At 59.4% G+C, this 16992-nt stretch overlaps 1 protein-coding gene across 1 annotated transcript; it reads right to left on the reverse strand.

Annotated features, from left to right (window-relative positions):
• Positions 1-278: 278 nt before the first annotated feature.
• On the reverse strand, positions 279-7187 carry ZP4 (zona pellucida glycoprotein 4). Its single transcript, XM_059677836.1, has 12 exons — positions 7013-7187; positions 6685-6806; positions 6508-6610; positions 5875-6024; positions 4692-4879; positions 3247-3344; positions 2603-2733; positions 2236-2425; positions 2011-2158; positions 1672-1747; positions 509-625; positions 279-382 (listed from the first exon to the last, which is right to left on the reverse strand). Exons 1-12 carry the CDS (start codon positions 7185-7187, stop codon positions 279-281), a joined length of 1602 nt encoding a protein of 533 aa, XP_059533819.1.
• Positions 7188-16992: the final 9805 nt, after the last annotated feature.

Below are 16992 nucleotides of genomic sequence, written 5' to 3' on the forward strand. Positions count from 1 at the left end.
CTTAGTTCTTGCGAACACCGAGTCATCAGCTAACCGTGAAACTCCCGAAAGGGTGTTCCCTTCAGAAGGGAGTAGGGCTGGGGTAGGAGGTTAGGGTGCCACGGTTTGTATTCTGTCCGTGGGTAAAACACCCCCCCTTCCTTGCCCTCAAGCTGGAAAGGAGAGACGCCAACCGCAGACAGGCAACGAGCTACCCAAAGAGACCGGCCTTGCCAATGAGACGCGGGCACGGGCTGCTGGTGAAATCTCGGTTTATTAGTGCATTTGGTCTGAGGAATTCAGCTCCGTTTCTTGACAGCCAGGTAGGTCAGGCCCAAGACTCCCACAATGACGGTCCCGGAGAGGCCAGCCACCCACAGGGCCCCGGAGTCTCCCACAGCACCTGGCGGAGGGGAGGGGAGGTAAGGGCGGTGACCTGGGGTGAGGGAGGGGAAGGGAAGTGGGGGTGAGGGAGGGGAAGCTTTGGTTTGCCCCCTGGTCCAGGCGGGCCCTTCGGTCTTCCACTCACTTGAGTATTTAGGAAGCTTTCCGGAAGGGTCCTCCGTGGCCTGGAGTAGGATCATGGGGCCCTGGCTGGAGATGAAGGCGATGCTGTTGGGGTCATGGGCGTCAGAGCGTCTCCTTCCTGTCAGAGGGAGGGGGAGGGGGGCCTGTTAGGGTTTTGCTCACGGGGTTGTGGGGGGTCAGGGAGTGAGAGTCCGATGTGAGGCAGGGCTCAACATGGACAGCTCTGCTCCGGCCTGAAGAAAAAACCATGTGACGTATCACACACTAAACCTCCCATGAGCAGGCCTTACACCTCCTATTAGGACGTTAATAGGAATCTGAGCAAGACAGGCTCCATGTAGCGCTGTTACCTCATGGCACCAGAATGGGGGCCTCCAGGTCATGTCAGACTGCCCTGCCCTTCTTTCCTGAACAGTCACTTAGACAATAAATCGCCTATGAACACCGCGATACAAAGGTAACTGGCGATCGGTTCAGAGAACAGAGCTTTGTTTGAATTCTGCATCTTTCGCCAGCGATGGGGCCTTGGACAAGTTGGCTCTAGTTCTTGGGAGGGATGTGGATGCGGGATCGTTGGAGTTAGACATTCGATACTTAACAGGTCTGTGTGTGTGTGTGTTTGTACCAGCAGAGCCTTAGAGCTTCAGGGGACATGGGTCCTATTAATTCAGGGGTGAGACAGTAAATGCTAATGGATCAGGCGGACACACACACACACACACACACACACACACACACACACACACGAGCTTTGGGCCTCCCTACAGCGCGTATTCTAAGCCTCCAGTCACGTCCACTTGTAGATCTTCAGGCCACATGGCCAGAGGTGCTTCAAGCAGGTGTAGAGTCTACCTTTATGAGCTGGCCAGGTAGAGGTGTGTGTGTGTGTGTGCGCGTGCGTATGTGTGTGTGTATGAGTATAAGAATCGGGCCACATGTGAGCCATGAACCAGTGGGACTCCTGGCCTAGTGAAAGTTCATATGGAAAACGCTAAGGCTGAGAGTTGCTGGAGGAATTTTAGCGTCTGTTTAAAAGGCCTGGGATTCGGAAGCCTCATAGAAGTTCTTGGAGAGGCCTTGTTAATAGGCTCATCTCCAGTCTGGGTCCCGTGCACGCGGGTGGGAGGTTAGCCTGGGACGCGTGTCGCGAGTTCAGATACTCACGCCTGGTCACAGGGCAGGCCATGCAGGACAGGGACCCCGCAGGCTGGCAGACGGACACGCTGCAGTGCAGGAACACCTGAGAGCCGAGAGAGTGGGGTCACGGGGTAGCCCCTCATCCCGAGAGGCCGAGAGCCCCATCTCCCCTGGAGGCTGTGCAGGGGAGTTAGAAGGTCCCGGAAGCCCAAGACCACGCCACGGGGTCACTGGTACAGGGATTGTCCCGAGGCAGCACCAGCAGCCAATCTGGGAGGCCAGCTTGGCCGAGAAGTGGCGTCACGTGGACACCATGGAGCTGAGGGGTGCAGAGCCCTGCCGGGGGGCAGGGGAGGAGCATCATACCGGCCCCCCGAGCGCCCGTCTGGCCCCCGCGTCCACGAAGCTGAAGGTGAAGATGCTGAACCGCTGGGCGTGGGAAGGGAATCGCAGGCTCTCGGTCTCCATGACGGGGATCAGCTGGGTCTGGTAGTTGTCTCCGGCGTAGGGGCATCTAAGCACGACACCCACAGTCAGGGGGAGGGGGCTTCCCTGGGGGGGCTGCCTCGGGCACCGGCGACAGGCGCTCACCCGTGCACCAGCAGCGCCCACTGCGGCTGCTGCCCGGGGTCGGGGCCGGGCGTGGCCCAGCACTGATGCAGCAACAGCCCCAGGTTGGGGTCCGTCCTGCGGCGGAGGGCGACCTCCACGTAGATGGGGTCCCGGAGCAACTTCACCACCGGGAAGTCACCGGCGCGGTAGTAGGCGCTGTAGTTTCCATCTGCAAGAGGCCGCAGTGAGGGGAGAAGACGGAGCCAGGCCGCGCGGGGCTGCGTGAGACGGGCCATCGCCCACGCCCACGCCTCTGCCAAGTGTCCGTGGCCCAGGCGGGGTCTCCGGGCCCCGAAGACGGACAGGCTCGGGCTGCAGCCAAGCGCTCCGGCCAAGAGGGTCTCACCTTTCGCGATCTGAAGCTCCAGGGTGAGGGCCCCGGGCTGGGTCTCGGGAAGGGGCGGTGGGAGAAGGGAGACCTGGACGTTGACCGGGAGGGCGCTGCTGCTCACAGGGTAGGTGCAGCTGACGCGGAGCCTGCAGAGAAACAGGCGTCAGCCGCTCCCCGGCGGGCGAGGCTCCTTGTGGTCATGCGCGAGAACTGCTGCTACTAAGTGCCAGGGCTTGGACACGTTTGTCAACGTGATGGGCGTGGTTCCTGGCCTGGGGGTGGAGGGGCTCAATTTGAGTTGGGGAGACCATTGTGGAAAAGGGGTCAGTCTTTAAGAGAGGAAGATGTGAGAGATGCCTGAGAACAGACATGGGCCTGTAGAAACAGGTGCTTTCGGTGGAGAGTGCAGTCGGGGAAGATCAGACAGGGATTTGATACGAAGATGAAACCATAAGGGAGGTCCAGGAGGGGGCACAGTTGACAAGAAACATCTGGAGGCAAGAAACACTGGTTCAGGCACGTGACAGGTTCTCTGGTCGCCAGGAATCGTCCCGTGGAGTCGGGTTCTGGGGACCAAGGACTCACCTACCAACCCCTGGTCTATGCCGGGAGGGCAGCTCGGCCTAGGGGAGCAGCGTCCGGTGAGCGAAGGCCTTTACCTGAAGGTACTGTCACGGGTGATGGAGCCACGGCTCCAGGTTCTCACATCCCGGGCTGCAACCAGCTCGTTTTCATAGACGGCCTGGTCCCCAGTGACCTGGGAGGGCAGGTGAAGGAGACGTGGCACGCCTGCTGGCCAGGGCGCTGCCCCAGCCCCTACTGGCCATGACCACTGCCCCGGCCCTGCCTGTGGGGCCGGGCCCCCGGCGATGCTATCCTGTTCGTGTTTGTGGCGTTTTCTGCTCCACAGGCAGAGGCAGGGGACATAGTCACGTCACTTCACTTGAGGACAAAGGAAAGGGAGGGGCTGGGAGGACTCAGGTGAGCTCAGGCGAGGCCCCTGCTGGCTTCTGGGGCAGGGCGATAAGAGGCGCTCTTCCTGTTCTCTGCTGGTGGGGGTGCCAGGCCCCGTGTGCAGGGGCGGCTGGGTGGCAGAGTCCCTGGGGTGAGCTCTCCTGTCCTGGAGACCAGCCCCCTGGACGCAGTGTTGGGGAGACTCTTCCTGCCCAGTGAAAGGCGCACCGCCCACCTCTCCGGGCGGTGCGGGGGGAGGAGTCTGACCGCCTGGCTCTGAAATCTCTCCGCGCCCGCTGTAGGGCCTGGCCTCCCCGGAGCGGTCGAGTCTCCGGACCGGCTGCGCGGTGGCCGGCGGCGGGCCGAGGGGTGGGGGCCTGGCGGCGTCCGACCACGGGGGAGGTCATGGGGGCGGAAGGCCTCACCGCCTCGCTCTTTCCTCCCTTCCCCCGTGGTCGGCTCCCTGCTTGCCCGCGCTGAGGCCGAGGGTCCATGCGGCCCTCGGGGCCCAGTCGGGGGGGACCGGGGCCTGCGTGGGCCGACCGCCGGGCCCCATGTGGGGGGCCATCCTGCCTTGTGGCGAGTTCGAGCGGCAGCAGCAGGAGCCAGACAAGGACTGCGCCCTCCATCTTGCCTTGGGTTCTCCATCTTGGGACAGAACCATGTGCACCCTCCATCTTGCCTTGGGTCCTCCATTTTGGGATGGGGCCATGTGCTTCCTCACAGGAAGAAGCCGCTGCTAGCCACACCCAGGATTTCTCTGAATTAACCAATGGTGATCAAGGGAAGTGCACGCCATCACTATGACCACATCCTGTACCGACTTGCGCCTGGCCAATCGGCGGGGCCCACAGTGCCCTCTCCTGCCCCCACTCCACCCCCCTTTAAAGCCCCCTGTCCCATCAGGCCTCGCTCTCTCGGCCACTGGACTTTCCGCTGTGTCGGTGGGTCTGGTGAACGGGGAGCGCAGGCCGGCTTGCATAATAAAGGACTCTTTGCTTTTGCATCGGACTGACTGGCTCCCTGGGGGTCTTGGGAACTTTGAAATCTGGGCACAACACCCAGAACCCCAGCCCCCCCGCCGCCCCAGCCACGAGCACACGCCTGCCGCCTTCAGGGTGAGGCCCCCAGCGGAGGGTCCCCTGCTCACCCGCCGGGTGGTCCCGCAGGAGGTGAAGGGGAACCGGAACAGGGCGAAGGCCGGCGTGGCCACCGCGGGGCGGCATTCGCTGTCGTTCCCGAGGGCCAGGCGCACGGAGTCCAGGAGCAGGGGCGGCGAGGTGACGTTGCGGGCCACGGCCACGGCGAAGTGGCCGTCCCGGCTGCAGCGGGAGGTCACTGCAACAGCAGAGGCTGCTCAGCGGCGTTCCCGCCAGCGGCCGGCTGCCCACGCCCGGCTCGGGGTCACTCGTGGGTGCCTCCCTCCCGGGGGACTCAGCACGGGTTTAACCTCAGTGCTTCTTGTTCACTAGTTTCAGGTGAGGACAGAGGGGCGTTTGTCTTGGGAAACCTCGGCAGGATGGGATGTGGAGAAAATGGTGTTGAGAGCAGGCCCTCTAGCCTCAGCCTGGGGGCCCCTGGCAGGGGCGGGCCGTTCCTGGCTCACCCAGGTGGCGCCTGCACCTGAACTTGGCTTCCAGGAGGCATTATGTTATTTTTAAAGTCCTCACCCAAGGAAACTTAGTCCATGGGTTAATATTTTAGGGGGAGTAGGAGGGAGGGCGGAAGGGAGGGGGGAAGAGAGAGAGAGAAGGCGGGGGAGAGAAATATCAATGTGAGAGAGACATCGCATCAACCGGCTGCCTCCCACAGGTGCCCTGACCAGGGCTGGGATCAAACCTTGACTGGGAACTACAGCAGAGACCCTCTGGGGCACAGGCCGGCTCCAACCACTGCACCACACTACCCAGACACCTGTTATTTCGTTCTGCATGGTTTCTAGGAGCCCAGAAACCAGGAGCCTGGAGGAAGCTTGCCCTGCTTGGGCCTCTGCCTCCAGCCCCTGCCTTCTGAGGGGGGTTGGTGGGGGACTCGCCCTCCCCCAGGCTCAGCTGCAGGTACCTGGGGGGTGAGGGGTGGGGTGGGGGGGCTCGCCCTCCCCCAGGCTCAGCTGCAGGTACCTGGGGGGTGAGGGGTGGGGTGGGGGGGCTTGCCCTCCCCCAGGCTCAGCTGCAGGTACCTGGGGGGTGAGAGGTGGGGGGGCTCGCCCTCCCCCAGGCTCAGCTGCAGGTACCTGGGGGGTGAGTGTTGGGGGTGGGGGAGACTAGCCCTCCCCGGGCTCAGCTGCAGGTAATGGGCACTTTCCTCCGCTGCTGGTAGAGCAGCCGCCTCACCTGTGTTTCCATAGTAACAGGACCTGCTGCTGGGGTTGTAGCAGCAGCCCAGCGCCTTGCAGGCCCGGGGAGTGGTGGGAGCCGGGGTGCAGGGCAGCCTGTCCCCCACGGGGACCGAGTCGCACAGGTGAGCGCCCAGCGCGTCGCGGCCTAGATGGTGGGGAGCAGAGCAGCCCGAGCTGGTGACAGAGCCGGGGCCTCGGGAGCCACTGCTCGGAGGTTAACGCTCCCATTTGTCTCCCTGTCCCGCCCGCGGCGCGGTCTGGGGAATGAGGCCCCTGGGAGGCACCTGGGAGAGGCCCTGAAACTGGCCCTTTCTGAGAGAGAAGGTCTAACGAGACCCCTAGAAGCAGGGGGCTCCTCACCCTCCTGCAGGGAACGGTTTCTCCCGTGGGGGTGCCCTCCGCCCAGGCCCCCGTTCCTGCTCGCCTCTCGGACCTGCAGCGGCCGGGGCGGCAGATCAGCGTGGGTCTGGGCGGGGCTGTCACCCCGTTTTATCAGCGTTGCCCCTTTAGACCACGGGCTGCACCCCGGCCTCAGGTGGAGGTTCTCTGAGGATGTGCGTGGGGGAGGGGGGCCTTCACGAGTGACAGGTGTCACGCACCCCGCAGGTGGGCCTGGCCCGGCGCGTACCTGGGAGGCCGACGGGGCACTTGAGCAGCTTGGCCGTGGCCGCCGCCCGGCGCCCGGCTGTGTCCGCCTGCTCCAGCCCCACGGGCATGACGTGCTGGGAGCCCTGCAGAGACGGGCCGGCGTCAGCCTGGGGGCCGGGCGGCTGGGGGGGGGTCCCCAGGCCCGGGCCCTACTCACCCACTCGGTGACGTAGCAGCCGCCGTAGGACGCCTCCAGCACCAGGGAGCTGCCCGGGCCGGCCGACACCCGGGTGCCGCAGCCGGAGTCGTTCTGCAGCCGGTGCAGCAGCCCGTGGTCGTCTGGGGGGAGGGAGGGCAAGGGTCCCGAGGGCCCAGTCACCACGGCGACCGCACAGGGACCACCCAGCTCCCCGGGGCCACCCCCCGCCCAGGAGAGGGACCCCAGGCCCCGCTGAGGACAGGAGGCCGGAGGGCGGCTGGAGGAGGCGGCAGCGAGGAGCCATTGCCCGGGGGGCAGGCCAGGTGAGTGGGGGCGGCAGCCTTACCCCAGGCTATCAGCGCGGGAGGCGTCCCCGAGGCCTGGCCCAGGGGGTGGACCGTGTACTGGAGGCCCTGGGGCCCGCAGTGCAGTTCACCAGCATCTTCTGGGGCCTCGGGCTCAGGCTGGCCACTCAGGGCCAGAGACAGGGGCAGGCAGAGCAGCAGGGGGCACAGCCACATGGCGCCGGGAGCGCGGGGCGTCCTGCAGGTCGAGGTCGAGGTCAGGGCCGGAGCTGGAGCCAGCGTGTGGGCGCCGGAGGGCCCCTTATATGTGGAGAAGGAAGGCCAGGTGTGGGCGCCCAGCGGTCCCCGCAGGTGGGGCTCCTGCCTCCCAGCCCGGCCCGCAGCGGCCTCGGGTTAAGCGGGTTAAGCGGCGCGATCAGATCGAGGCCCCGCGGCCCAGAGAAACCTGGGGCCTGTTATCCAGGAGGCGCCCACGGGGCCGGGGCAGAGCCGACCGCTCACCGGCCTCAGAAGGCCTTCCTTTGGGACCCTGCACGTCTGGGCCGGCCCTGCTCTGCCACCGCGAGCTGCAGGCCCCGGGCAGGTATCCGTGCTCTTGTCTGTAACGTGGGCACAGTAGCTCCTGGTGGGAGCGTCTGTGTTGCGTGGCCGGCGCTCCTCGGCCTGGTCAGAGCCCGGAGGACCCTCGTCCCCGTGCCCACAGGTTCTAAGCTTTCATGAGAATTCACGGCACCAAGGGCCTGGCTTGAAATCCCAGGAGAATGCCCACCGGTTCCTGGGAAAAGCTGACAGGACCCCGCCTGGTCCCGAGAGAAATCGAGCCCAGGAGTCCTGACGAGTCCCAGAGCCGTCTTTGTCCTTGACATTCCACCGGGGGCTGAGGGTTCTGACTCGCTCTCCACGCCCCTGCGCTCCCCGTCCCGCTCGGTCACAGCGCCAGGCCAGGCGGCGGGGCATCCTGAGAGGTGTAGGGATGGGGACCCCTCCTCCTGGGAGGGGACCGCGGGGACTCCCACCAGTGTGCCCCCATGAACTTCTAGCCGTTGAGCATCTACCTATAAACCAGGAGGTCACGGTTCGATTCCCGGTCAGGGCACAGGCCCGGGTTGCGGGCTCCATCCCCAGGGTGGGGCGTGCAGGAGGCAGCCGATCAAAGGTTCTCTCCCATCATTCATGTGTGACCCCTGTCAGTGAGTGACAGCTTTTCCACCTGCAAAGTGGGGATGGTCCTTGACCTTCCTCAAAAAACCTCGGTGGTGTCCTCTGTCGATATGGGGCGGCGACGGCTCTGTTACTGTTTCTACTAATGCCTCGTGGGGTTGCTTCATTTTGCACAGCAATGAGATTCTACTACAGTGGGGCCTTGACTTACGAGTTTAATTCGTTCTGAGACCGAGCTCGTTAAGGAGCTGGTTAACTCCAATTACTCTATCAACTCAATGCAAAAAATCGGCCGAGAGGCAGCTGGTATCTCAAAAAACTTGTTAGTCTGGACACTCCTAAGTCAAGGCCCCACTGTAGTATGTACCTATATATCTACATATCTATACATCTCTATATCTATACATCTATATCTACTCTATACATTTATATCTATCTATATCTATATCTCAGATATAGCAGACATGCTGCGTATGGCTTTGAACACCAGATATACGTCAGGTATTCATTCACTGGGGGAAATTCCATCTCTGACATTCTACATTATTGATTTCTCTGCACCCCAGGGTGGAAGGCTAACTTCCAAGTGGAAACGTTAACTGTTAAATCCTTAGCCCAGATGCACCTGCTCAGTTAGCGCTGCAGGTTCCCGCCTGCTGGCACCAGGCCCGATGCGTGTAAGTCGCGGCCAGGCATGTGGCCGTGGGCTGGAGGGCAGGGAGCCCAGGGCACTGAGCATGGAGCTGGGACTTGAGGAGACTTGGGCCCTAGCAGGGGCTTTACCCCCCTCTCCCCTTAGCTCAGCCCGGGAGGCAGACCCCCAACCAGTGTGCGGGTTTCAGGCCGCTCTCTCTGGCCGCCCGGCTTCTGGCACATTCCCCTCGGGCTGCCTTCAGTCAGAGGCGACTCTGCAAAATACTTGGGGCAGAAGGTCAAGTGGAACATTGGACGTTCAAAGGGACAGGACAGGGACGCAAACACGACTCCTTCCCGCCTGCCTCCTTTGTCCCCTTATCAGTGAGGAGGAGGCTCAGGCACGCTCCCCGCTCCCCGCTCCCCGCTCCCCGCCGCCTGCGCCCGCCTCCTGTGGTCCTTGAACCTGAATCCTGTGTCGGGATCCTGGTTACCAAGGAAATGGAAAGTGGGACAGGAATAGAGACGATGCTCGTCTGCAGAATCCTAATGGAAGCAGAGGAACTGCCCGCCACGGACCCCCCACGCTCACGGGCTCTTGTCTGACTGCTCTTAGGAATCACCCTGGTTGTAATATTAATGGCTTAACTACGGTTTTTAGATATATACAAACATTCGTCAGCACTGATTAGGCAAGCCTTAGAGTGGACAGAACTCCTCCCTCCCCGCCTTTAATGAAGCAGCAAAAATGCCAGGCTACTTCGTAAAGAAATTAATGGAAAGGCCAGAGGATTTGCAAGTTGAATGCATGTGACTACCTCCCCTTTAAGGGCTCGTTCTGGGAATTATTTTGTACAAACATCCATGAGGTGTTGTTTGCAGAAATGCTTTCCTTTCGTGTCTGCGGAACCCGCTGTTTCAAGGCTGGCGGGGAAACCCGGGCCGGGGGGTTGGCGGTTTGGGGGCCGCCTTGCCCGCGTGCGGGGAACGTGGGCAGGCGGCCTCGTTGAGGCGGGCGCGGCCACGCCATTCTGAGCGGGCAAACAGCAACGTGGATTGAGAGACTGAGAGAAGAGAGGAGTGAGGCGCGGGGTGTGCCCACAGGGCATGAACTTGCCGTGTTTTTGCGGACATCTGTGGACGGAGAAAAGGCCCACATGCTAACCTGACGAACTCAGGGCTGGCCTGCGTGGCAGCCTTGCAAAGTCAAGACCTAAACTAACCACCAAGGATGGTCTGAAATTAAAAGCCTTTCATTAAACAGCAGTTTATGGAGGGTCGTCATGTTCTAGGCCAGTGTCTTCCTTGACAAAGATCAACTTTGATCTCTACGGAGCCTACTGTCTTTGTGCATCTGATAGCACACGTGTGGAATGTCGGGGTGACTAGTTACTTCCCTTTTCCCAGGCCCCTCGGGGCACAACCGATGCTCCAGGGCGCTGGCCACACATTCCCTCTCTGCTATTGTTATCGTGTTAATTGCCGATTGTTAACTAACCTGCAACCACCATGTCAAAGAAGCACGCATCTATCATTTTACTTTTTATCCAATCCCAGAGGTCCCTCCCCTTTACTTTCTCCCACCTCCCTAATCTATCACCAATGGATTTCAGGTAACCCACTTACCTCTTTCGATTAGCCTATATAATAAAAGGCTAGTATGCAAATCGACCAACTGGCAGAACAACCAGTTACTATGAGGTGCACTGACCACCAGGGGGGCAGATGCTCAACACAGGAGCATCTCCCTGGTGGTCATTGCATTCCCACAGGGGGGGCGCTGCTCAGCCAGAAGCCAGGCTCAGGGCTGGTGAGTGCAGCAGCGGTGGCAGGAGCCTCTCCCACCTCCACGGCCGTCGGACATCCCCCGAGGGCTTCTGGACTGCAAGAGGGTGCAGGCCAGGCTGAGACAACCCCCACCGAGTGCATGGATTTCGTGCACCGGGCCTCTAGTAATGTATAAAACAAGGTGAAAAACCACCATTCTCCAGGGCATGATCTCAGGACATTGAGATTCTGCATCCCAGCAATTGTCGACAGTTTGGCTCAAATACACTCGCAAAAATTCTTGACAGGTTTGAATGTTCTCTTACCTTCACACATCCATACCTTACAGTTCTCAGTGTTGAAAGGGGACTTCCCGGTGACAACTCTGAAATGGCCCAGGGACACTTCTCACCACCACGGACCAGACCTTTTACTGATTTGCTAGCACAAGACAAGGTGAGGCCAGACAGCGGCACAGTGCACCTCGGTCGGCCGAGAACTACTTCCCTGATGCTGGCGGCAGAGGCAGCCTCCCGTGCAGACTGCCTACCGCCCCGCTGGGGCCCGCAGGGGGACCTCGTGCTGGGCTAAAGATGCAAGAAAAGCAACTGTTGTGCCCAGATTTCAAAGTTCCCAAGACCCCCAGGGAGCCAGTCAGTCCGATGCAAAAGCAAAGAGTCATCTATTTCAAACCAGGGTTTGGCTCCCCTGCCACACTCACCGATGTAACCGTAAGCTCCAGTGGCCGAGAGAGAGAGGCCTGATGGGACAGGGGGTTTTAAAGGGGGGTGGAGTGAGGGCAGGAGAGGGGACTGTGGGCCCCGCCGATTGGCCAGGCGCGAGTCGGGTCATCTCTATGGCGCGCACGTCCCTTGATTGTCATTGGTTAGTTTAAAGAAATCCTGGGCGTGGCCAGCAGGGGCCTGGGCTTCCGGGAAGAAGGCACTCTCCTGAGCACATGGCGGCCGCCCCAAAAATGGAGGACCCAGGGCAAGATGGAGGGTGCAGTCCTAGCCCCCCCCCAGGGCGAGCTGAGCCCGGGCTCCAGGGGCCAGTCCGGTTGCTGGGGGTCCAGTAGATCGACCAGTTCCAGCCCAGGCAGGAAGTCCACGTCCTCCGTCTCGTTCCCGGGGGCGTCGGCGATCGCCTCCTCCTCCATCTCCTCGGGCGAGGGCACGCGCCCCGCCCCGCCGCCGCTGCTGCCGCGTGGGTCCGGTCCGGGGGCGGCGGGCGGGTGGCAGCCTGCGCCGGGCTCCCACCGTGGGCTGGGGAGTCGGTGCCCGAGGCCGCCAGCAGCGTGGTCAGGCCCCGAGACGACTCGCCCTTTCACAACCACGCGGTGGTTCCTGGAAATGGAATTGATCTGATGGTTGTGCTGCTAGCAATTCTGTGATGTCAAGGCCAGCCACACAAAAAAGCAGGAAATAAACACTAAGAAAACAAAATATTTTGTGCGTACAGATTAGTAATGGCTGTGTGACCGGACAATCCATGGGCCCATGTTACCTGTCACGACTTGAGCCAGTGCAGCAGAGACAGGGTTGGGTCCTAGATGAGCGTCTATTCCAGTCCTGCCGGCAGCGTGGGAGAGCGGCGGGGCACCCACAAACATCTGCTCTGCCCCCCGCCCCCCCATCAGCCAGCTGCTTATATTGGGTGGGAGGAGGAAGATGACATGGGGAAGTAGGCAAAAGGGTTATGCCGAATGGGCAGTTTACAGGTAATGGGGGCTGGAGATTTGCAAAGGCCTGTGGGTATGCAAAGGCGGGGGGATTTTCACAGGGCTGGCGGCTCTGGTTTGCAACAAGGTTGTGGATCTTTCCATGATCACAGGCAGCACCCGGATGGGGAGGAGGGGCGGCGTGTCCGGGTGAGCGCCCAGGCCCACAGGCTGCCTCCTCCGATCAGAACACCACCATCGCGGCCAACAGAGCGTGATGCCTGTCCTTACCATCCTCGCTGGTCCCCAACAGCCTGTCTCTGCCGCTCTCATAAAGGAAGCCACACATTTCTGCTTTCAGAATGAGTTTAACTTTGTCCTCCGCTTCCTGTAAGCCAATCAATGATTTAAAAAACACAAACACTTTGAGACAGAGCGGATTGAAAATGTTTTATGATGCATGTGGAGCTTTCGGTGTAAGCTGCTGTCAACAGCTGCAGGGCAAGGCGAGGGTTGGAGTCCCTCCTCCACCTCCCCCCACAGATGTAGGTGGGGAGGGGGGCAAGGGGGGGGGGGGGGTTGCTGGGACCTGGGGCTCTGCAGCCAGGGGCCAGGCAGTGAAACGTGTGGGAAGAGGAATTGGATTTCAGATGCTGCCTCCGTCATTCATCGTAAAAAATGGATGCCAGAGGTGCACCTTTGAAATTCTTTTGTGTGTAATAAATTGCTTGTCATGAAGTGTGAAGAATTACAGGAAGCGTAAACATGTCAGTATTTCAGCGAGATGAATATGAATGCTGGACACGACCTTTGTCCATGTGTTGAGTCAAAATGTGAGATTCTTGCCCTGGCCGGGGTGTTCAGTGGTTAGAGTGTCAGCCTGTGCATCGAAGGGTCGTGGGTTTGATTCCTGGTCAAGGGCACGAACCTCAGTTGCAGGTTCAATCCCCGGCCCCGGTCGGGCATGTGCAAAGAGGCAACAAGCTGATGTATCTCTTTCTTTCTTCCTCTTTCTTTCTTTTTTAATATATTTTTATTGATTTCAGAGAGGAAGGGAGAGGGAGAGAGAGAAACATCAAGGATGACAGAGAATCACTGACTGGCTGCCTCCTGCACACCCCCTACTGAGGATCGAGCCTGCAACCTGGGCATGTGCCCTTGGCTGGAATCGAACCCGGGATCCTTTAGTCCACAGCGGTTCTCAACCTGTGGGTCGTGAATATAATGACATATTGTTTTTGTGATTAATCACTATGCTTTAACGATGTTCAATTTGTAACAATGAAATTGGGGGTCACCACAAAATGAGGAACTGTATGAAAGGGTCACGGCACTAGGAAGGTTGAGAACCACTGGACTAGAGGCCCAGTGCACGAAATTAGTGCACAGTTAGGGTCCCTAGTGGCTGCCGGCTGCCGGCCTGGGCCTTCCTTCATTCCACGCCTCCCCCTGGTGGTCAGCGCACGTCATAGCGAGCGATCGCACTCCCAGTCGGATGAACGCCCGAGGGGACTCTTGGCCTATGAGGCTTTTATATACACAGATGGGTGTCAGGCTGGCTGTCAGGGTTTGAGGTTGCATAGGTAGCCGCTGTGTGTGAGTATTTGTGCTTCTTAGAACCGGGAGGCATACAAGGGCTCAGTTCTGTGGGCACAAACAGGGGGCCTGCTCATTATCCAGGGACAGGCGTTTAAAAATGCAAACTGTCTATAGATCTATCTGAAGAAATAATTTTAAGGTTAAAAACAGTGCCAGTTTGTCGTTACGTTTTGCCCTCAGAGTCACACTGACTGTATTGATTTTGCTCTCAGCTCTTGGTTCCTGTCCTCATTTGGGGATTATCATATGCGATCTGTGATTTTCTGCCCAATCGTATGAGATAAGTTCGTGAAGATGATCCCAGTGTCCAGTGCGATGTCGGGGTAGAGCCGGGTGAGTGCGGGGGCGGGGGGGGAATGGGGGAAATTCTGTGTTTTGTGATCTCTCTCGGATTCACCAAGCGAGTTCTCAGCGAAGTCTTCTCATCAACAGCGCTGTTTAGCCTGCGGTTCCCCGAGCGAGCACCCTTTTCTCAGGAAAGTCTGGGAAGCTCAGGGGACGGCGGCGGGGGAGGCTGGTGTCTGTGCGAGGCCCCCGGGGGAGGCGAGGCGTCTGCTGCAGGGCCCCGTGGGGATCGCACGCCCTGAGGCTGGCGTTCCCGGCCCCAGGGGCTCCGTTCCCGCTTTAAGCTGTTTTCCTGGGCAGATGTTGTTTTCCAGTTTGAGTCTCAGAAGCTGGGTCACGAGTCCCTGTCGGGGAACAGAGCCCCGCCTGCCGCCCTGTCTCTAAGGCGCCCCATTCTTCTCTGAGGACCTGGCGCTGTGGGGTGAAGCCTCAGAGGGGCTGCCGGGGAGCTGGCAGGTGCTACCCTGGCTCGCCCGGCACATCTGCTCCCTTCGCGCCCCTCAGGCCCCGATAACGGCCTGGCTTTCTTCTCTCTGCTCGGTCCGGTGGAGGCCAGCCGTTCCGGGTTCACTGCACACGTTGCTTGAGTGCTTTCTGGGCACAGCGGGGAGACGCCAATGGAGCTGGCGTTGGGGTGCCAGGCAGCAAACACACACCCAGGAAGGGCCCGGGGAGCGTGCTGGGCACAGAAGGAAGCGGGCAGAGGGCTGGGGTCAGAGGGGCCGCCCGGGGCTGCTGGGCTGGTGGATTAACCACAGCTCCTGCTCCGTCTGACTCTCCAGGCCTGTGTCTCCTGGGACCCGACACGGTGAAACGCCAACTACGTTATTAGGCAACTGGCTTATGGTACAAAGGATGCCATTTGGTAAATTGCCTCTGAGCTAGGAGGTTCTTCTTTTTTTTTTTTAATATAATGCTAATGATTTCAGAGAGAGGAAAGGAGAGGGAGAGAAACATCAAAGATGAGAGAGAATCACCGATCGTCTGCCTCCTGCACGCCCCTCACTGGTGATCAAGCCCGAAACCCGGGCCTGTGCCCCGACCGGGAATCGAACCGTGACCTCCTGGTTCCTAGGTCGACGCTCAACTGCTGAGCCACGCCGGCCGGGCTGTGACCAATGAATTTAACAGCCCGTCTGTGACTTGTGAGTGAGGAGTAACAGGTCTGTGTACAAACTAGTCTGGGTGGCTAGCCTGCATTTCTGCTCCTTCGGTGTTAGCCTCTGGGGAGGGGGAACAGGGGGGCCCTCCATGGAGAAGACCAGGGTTTGACAAGGTTGTTACGACCCACAAACTAGGCTCACAAACCTCGTCCATTTTCCCTCTGGTGTGTGTACGCGACACATGGGCCATTAGCTGCCGATGGCTGTCAGGGCGATGACTTAGCCGCCGCCAAGCGGCTCCTGTCATGTCACCATCTCCTGGGGGCGTCGTTCGCGCACAGCTGTTTGACACAAGCTGACGCCTCTGTGGAAACTTTCAGACCGTGACTCAGTGCCCATCGGGGGACTCGAGTGTGCTGTGCTCTGGATGCCATGCCTGGGATTGGCTCCCAGGGTGCCGTTAGGGCTCGTTATGCCAATTTGTGTGTGGGCGTCCCAGAACACCAGGGCCCGTGTGGCAGAGCGATGCCCGGGCGAATGGTGCCCAGGGATATGGCTGGGTGGAGGAGGGATGTCTGACAGGAGGCGCTGGGAGGAAGTTGCCGCGAGTGGGGGTGAGAGGACCCTTTCCCTTGAGTGGGGTCCACGTCGCGTCTCTGTCGCTAGGGCTTAAGACAACAGGAACAAGGGATTTTCAGCTCTCACGTGGGAGAGGAGGCTCTGAAACTCCCCAGGGAGCAGGTCGGGCAAGGAGACGCCGTGTCGTGCCAGGGAGCGGACCAGGGCCCCAGCCGCCAGCTGTCAATACAAAGTCACGTTATTGGTGTCATCTCATCACGTATGGGCCTCAATAATGGCTGAGTGGAGTTTGCCTTGTCTAGTCTGTTTTTAAAAATATATTTTATTGATTTTTACAGAGAGGAAGGGAGAGGGATAGAAAATTAGAAACATCAATGAGAGAGAAACATTGATCAGCTGCCTCCTGCACACTCCCTACTGGGTATGTGCCCACAACCAAGGTACATGCCCTTGACCGGAATCGAACCCAGGACCCTTGAGTCTGCAGGCCGATGCTCTATCCACTGAGCCAAACCGGTCAGGGCCTTGTCTAGTCTTGAAGGCGCCATATCTTAGAAAATACAAACATCCAGTGAGAAATGGGAAATGGGAAATAGTAACCATTCTCAAAAAGTCCTCCAATCTCTTCCTTTTGTTATAATGGCTCCCTCAGAAGCATCTAGACCAGTGGTTCTCAACCTTCCTCATGCCGCGACCCTTTAATGTAGTTCCTCATGTTGTGGGGACCCCCAATGTCATTGTTACAAATTGAACATCATGAAAGCATAGTGATTCATCACAAAAACAATATGTCATTATAGATGTGTTTTCCGAGGGTCTTAGGCGACCCCTGTGAAAGGGTCGTTCGACCCCCAAAGGGCCGCGACCCCAGGGGTTGAGAACCGCTGCCCTAGATGCAACTGGAAGGACATGAAGTTAGGGTTTCCCGTTAGTCTACGTTAGTTTCTTTAGGCGTCTAGCTTCACGGAAATGATGTATGTTCCCGGGACAAGGGTACACTGTTTTCAAAGACTTTCCTTCCACGGATGTGGTTTTCTTCTTTAAAAGAAACACGGGTAACATTTTCCCATTTCCAAATGTCAAACTCCATTCCCATTATTTGCATCTGAAACGAGAGAATTATAAAAACCCTCCAGGGTTGCGCCAGAGAACAGGAACTTGAAAATGTCAGTGG

Source organism: Myotis daubentonii, chromosome 20 (genome assembly GCF_963259705.1).
Source record: "Myotis daubentonii chromosome 20, mMyoDau2.1, whole genome shotgun sequence".
Classification (NCBI taxonomy): Eukaryota; Metazoa; Chordata; class Mammalia; order Chiroptera; family Vespertilionidae; genus Myotis; species Myotis daubentonii.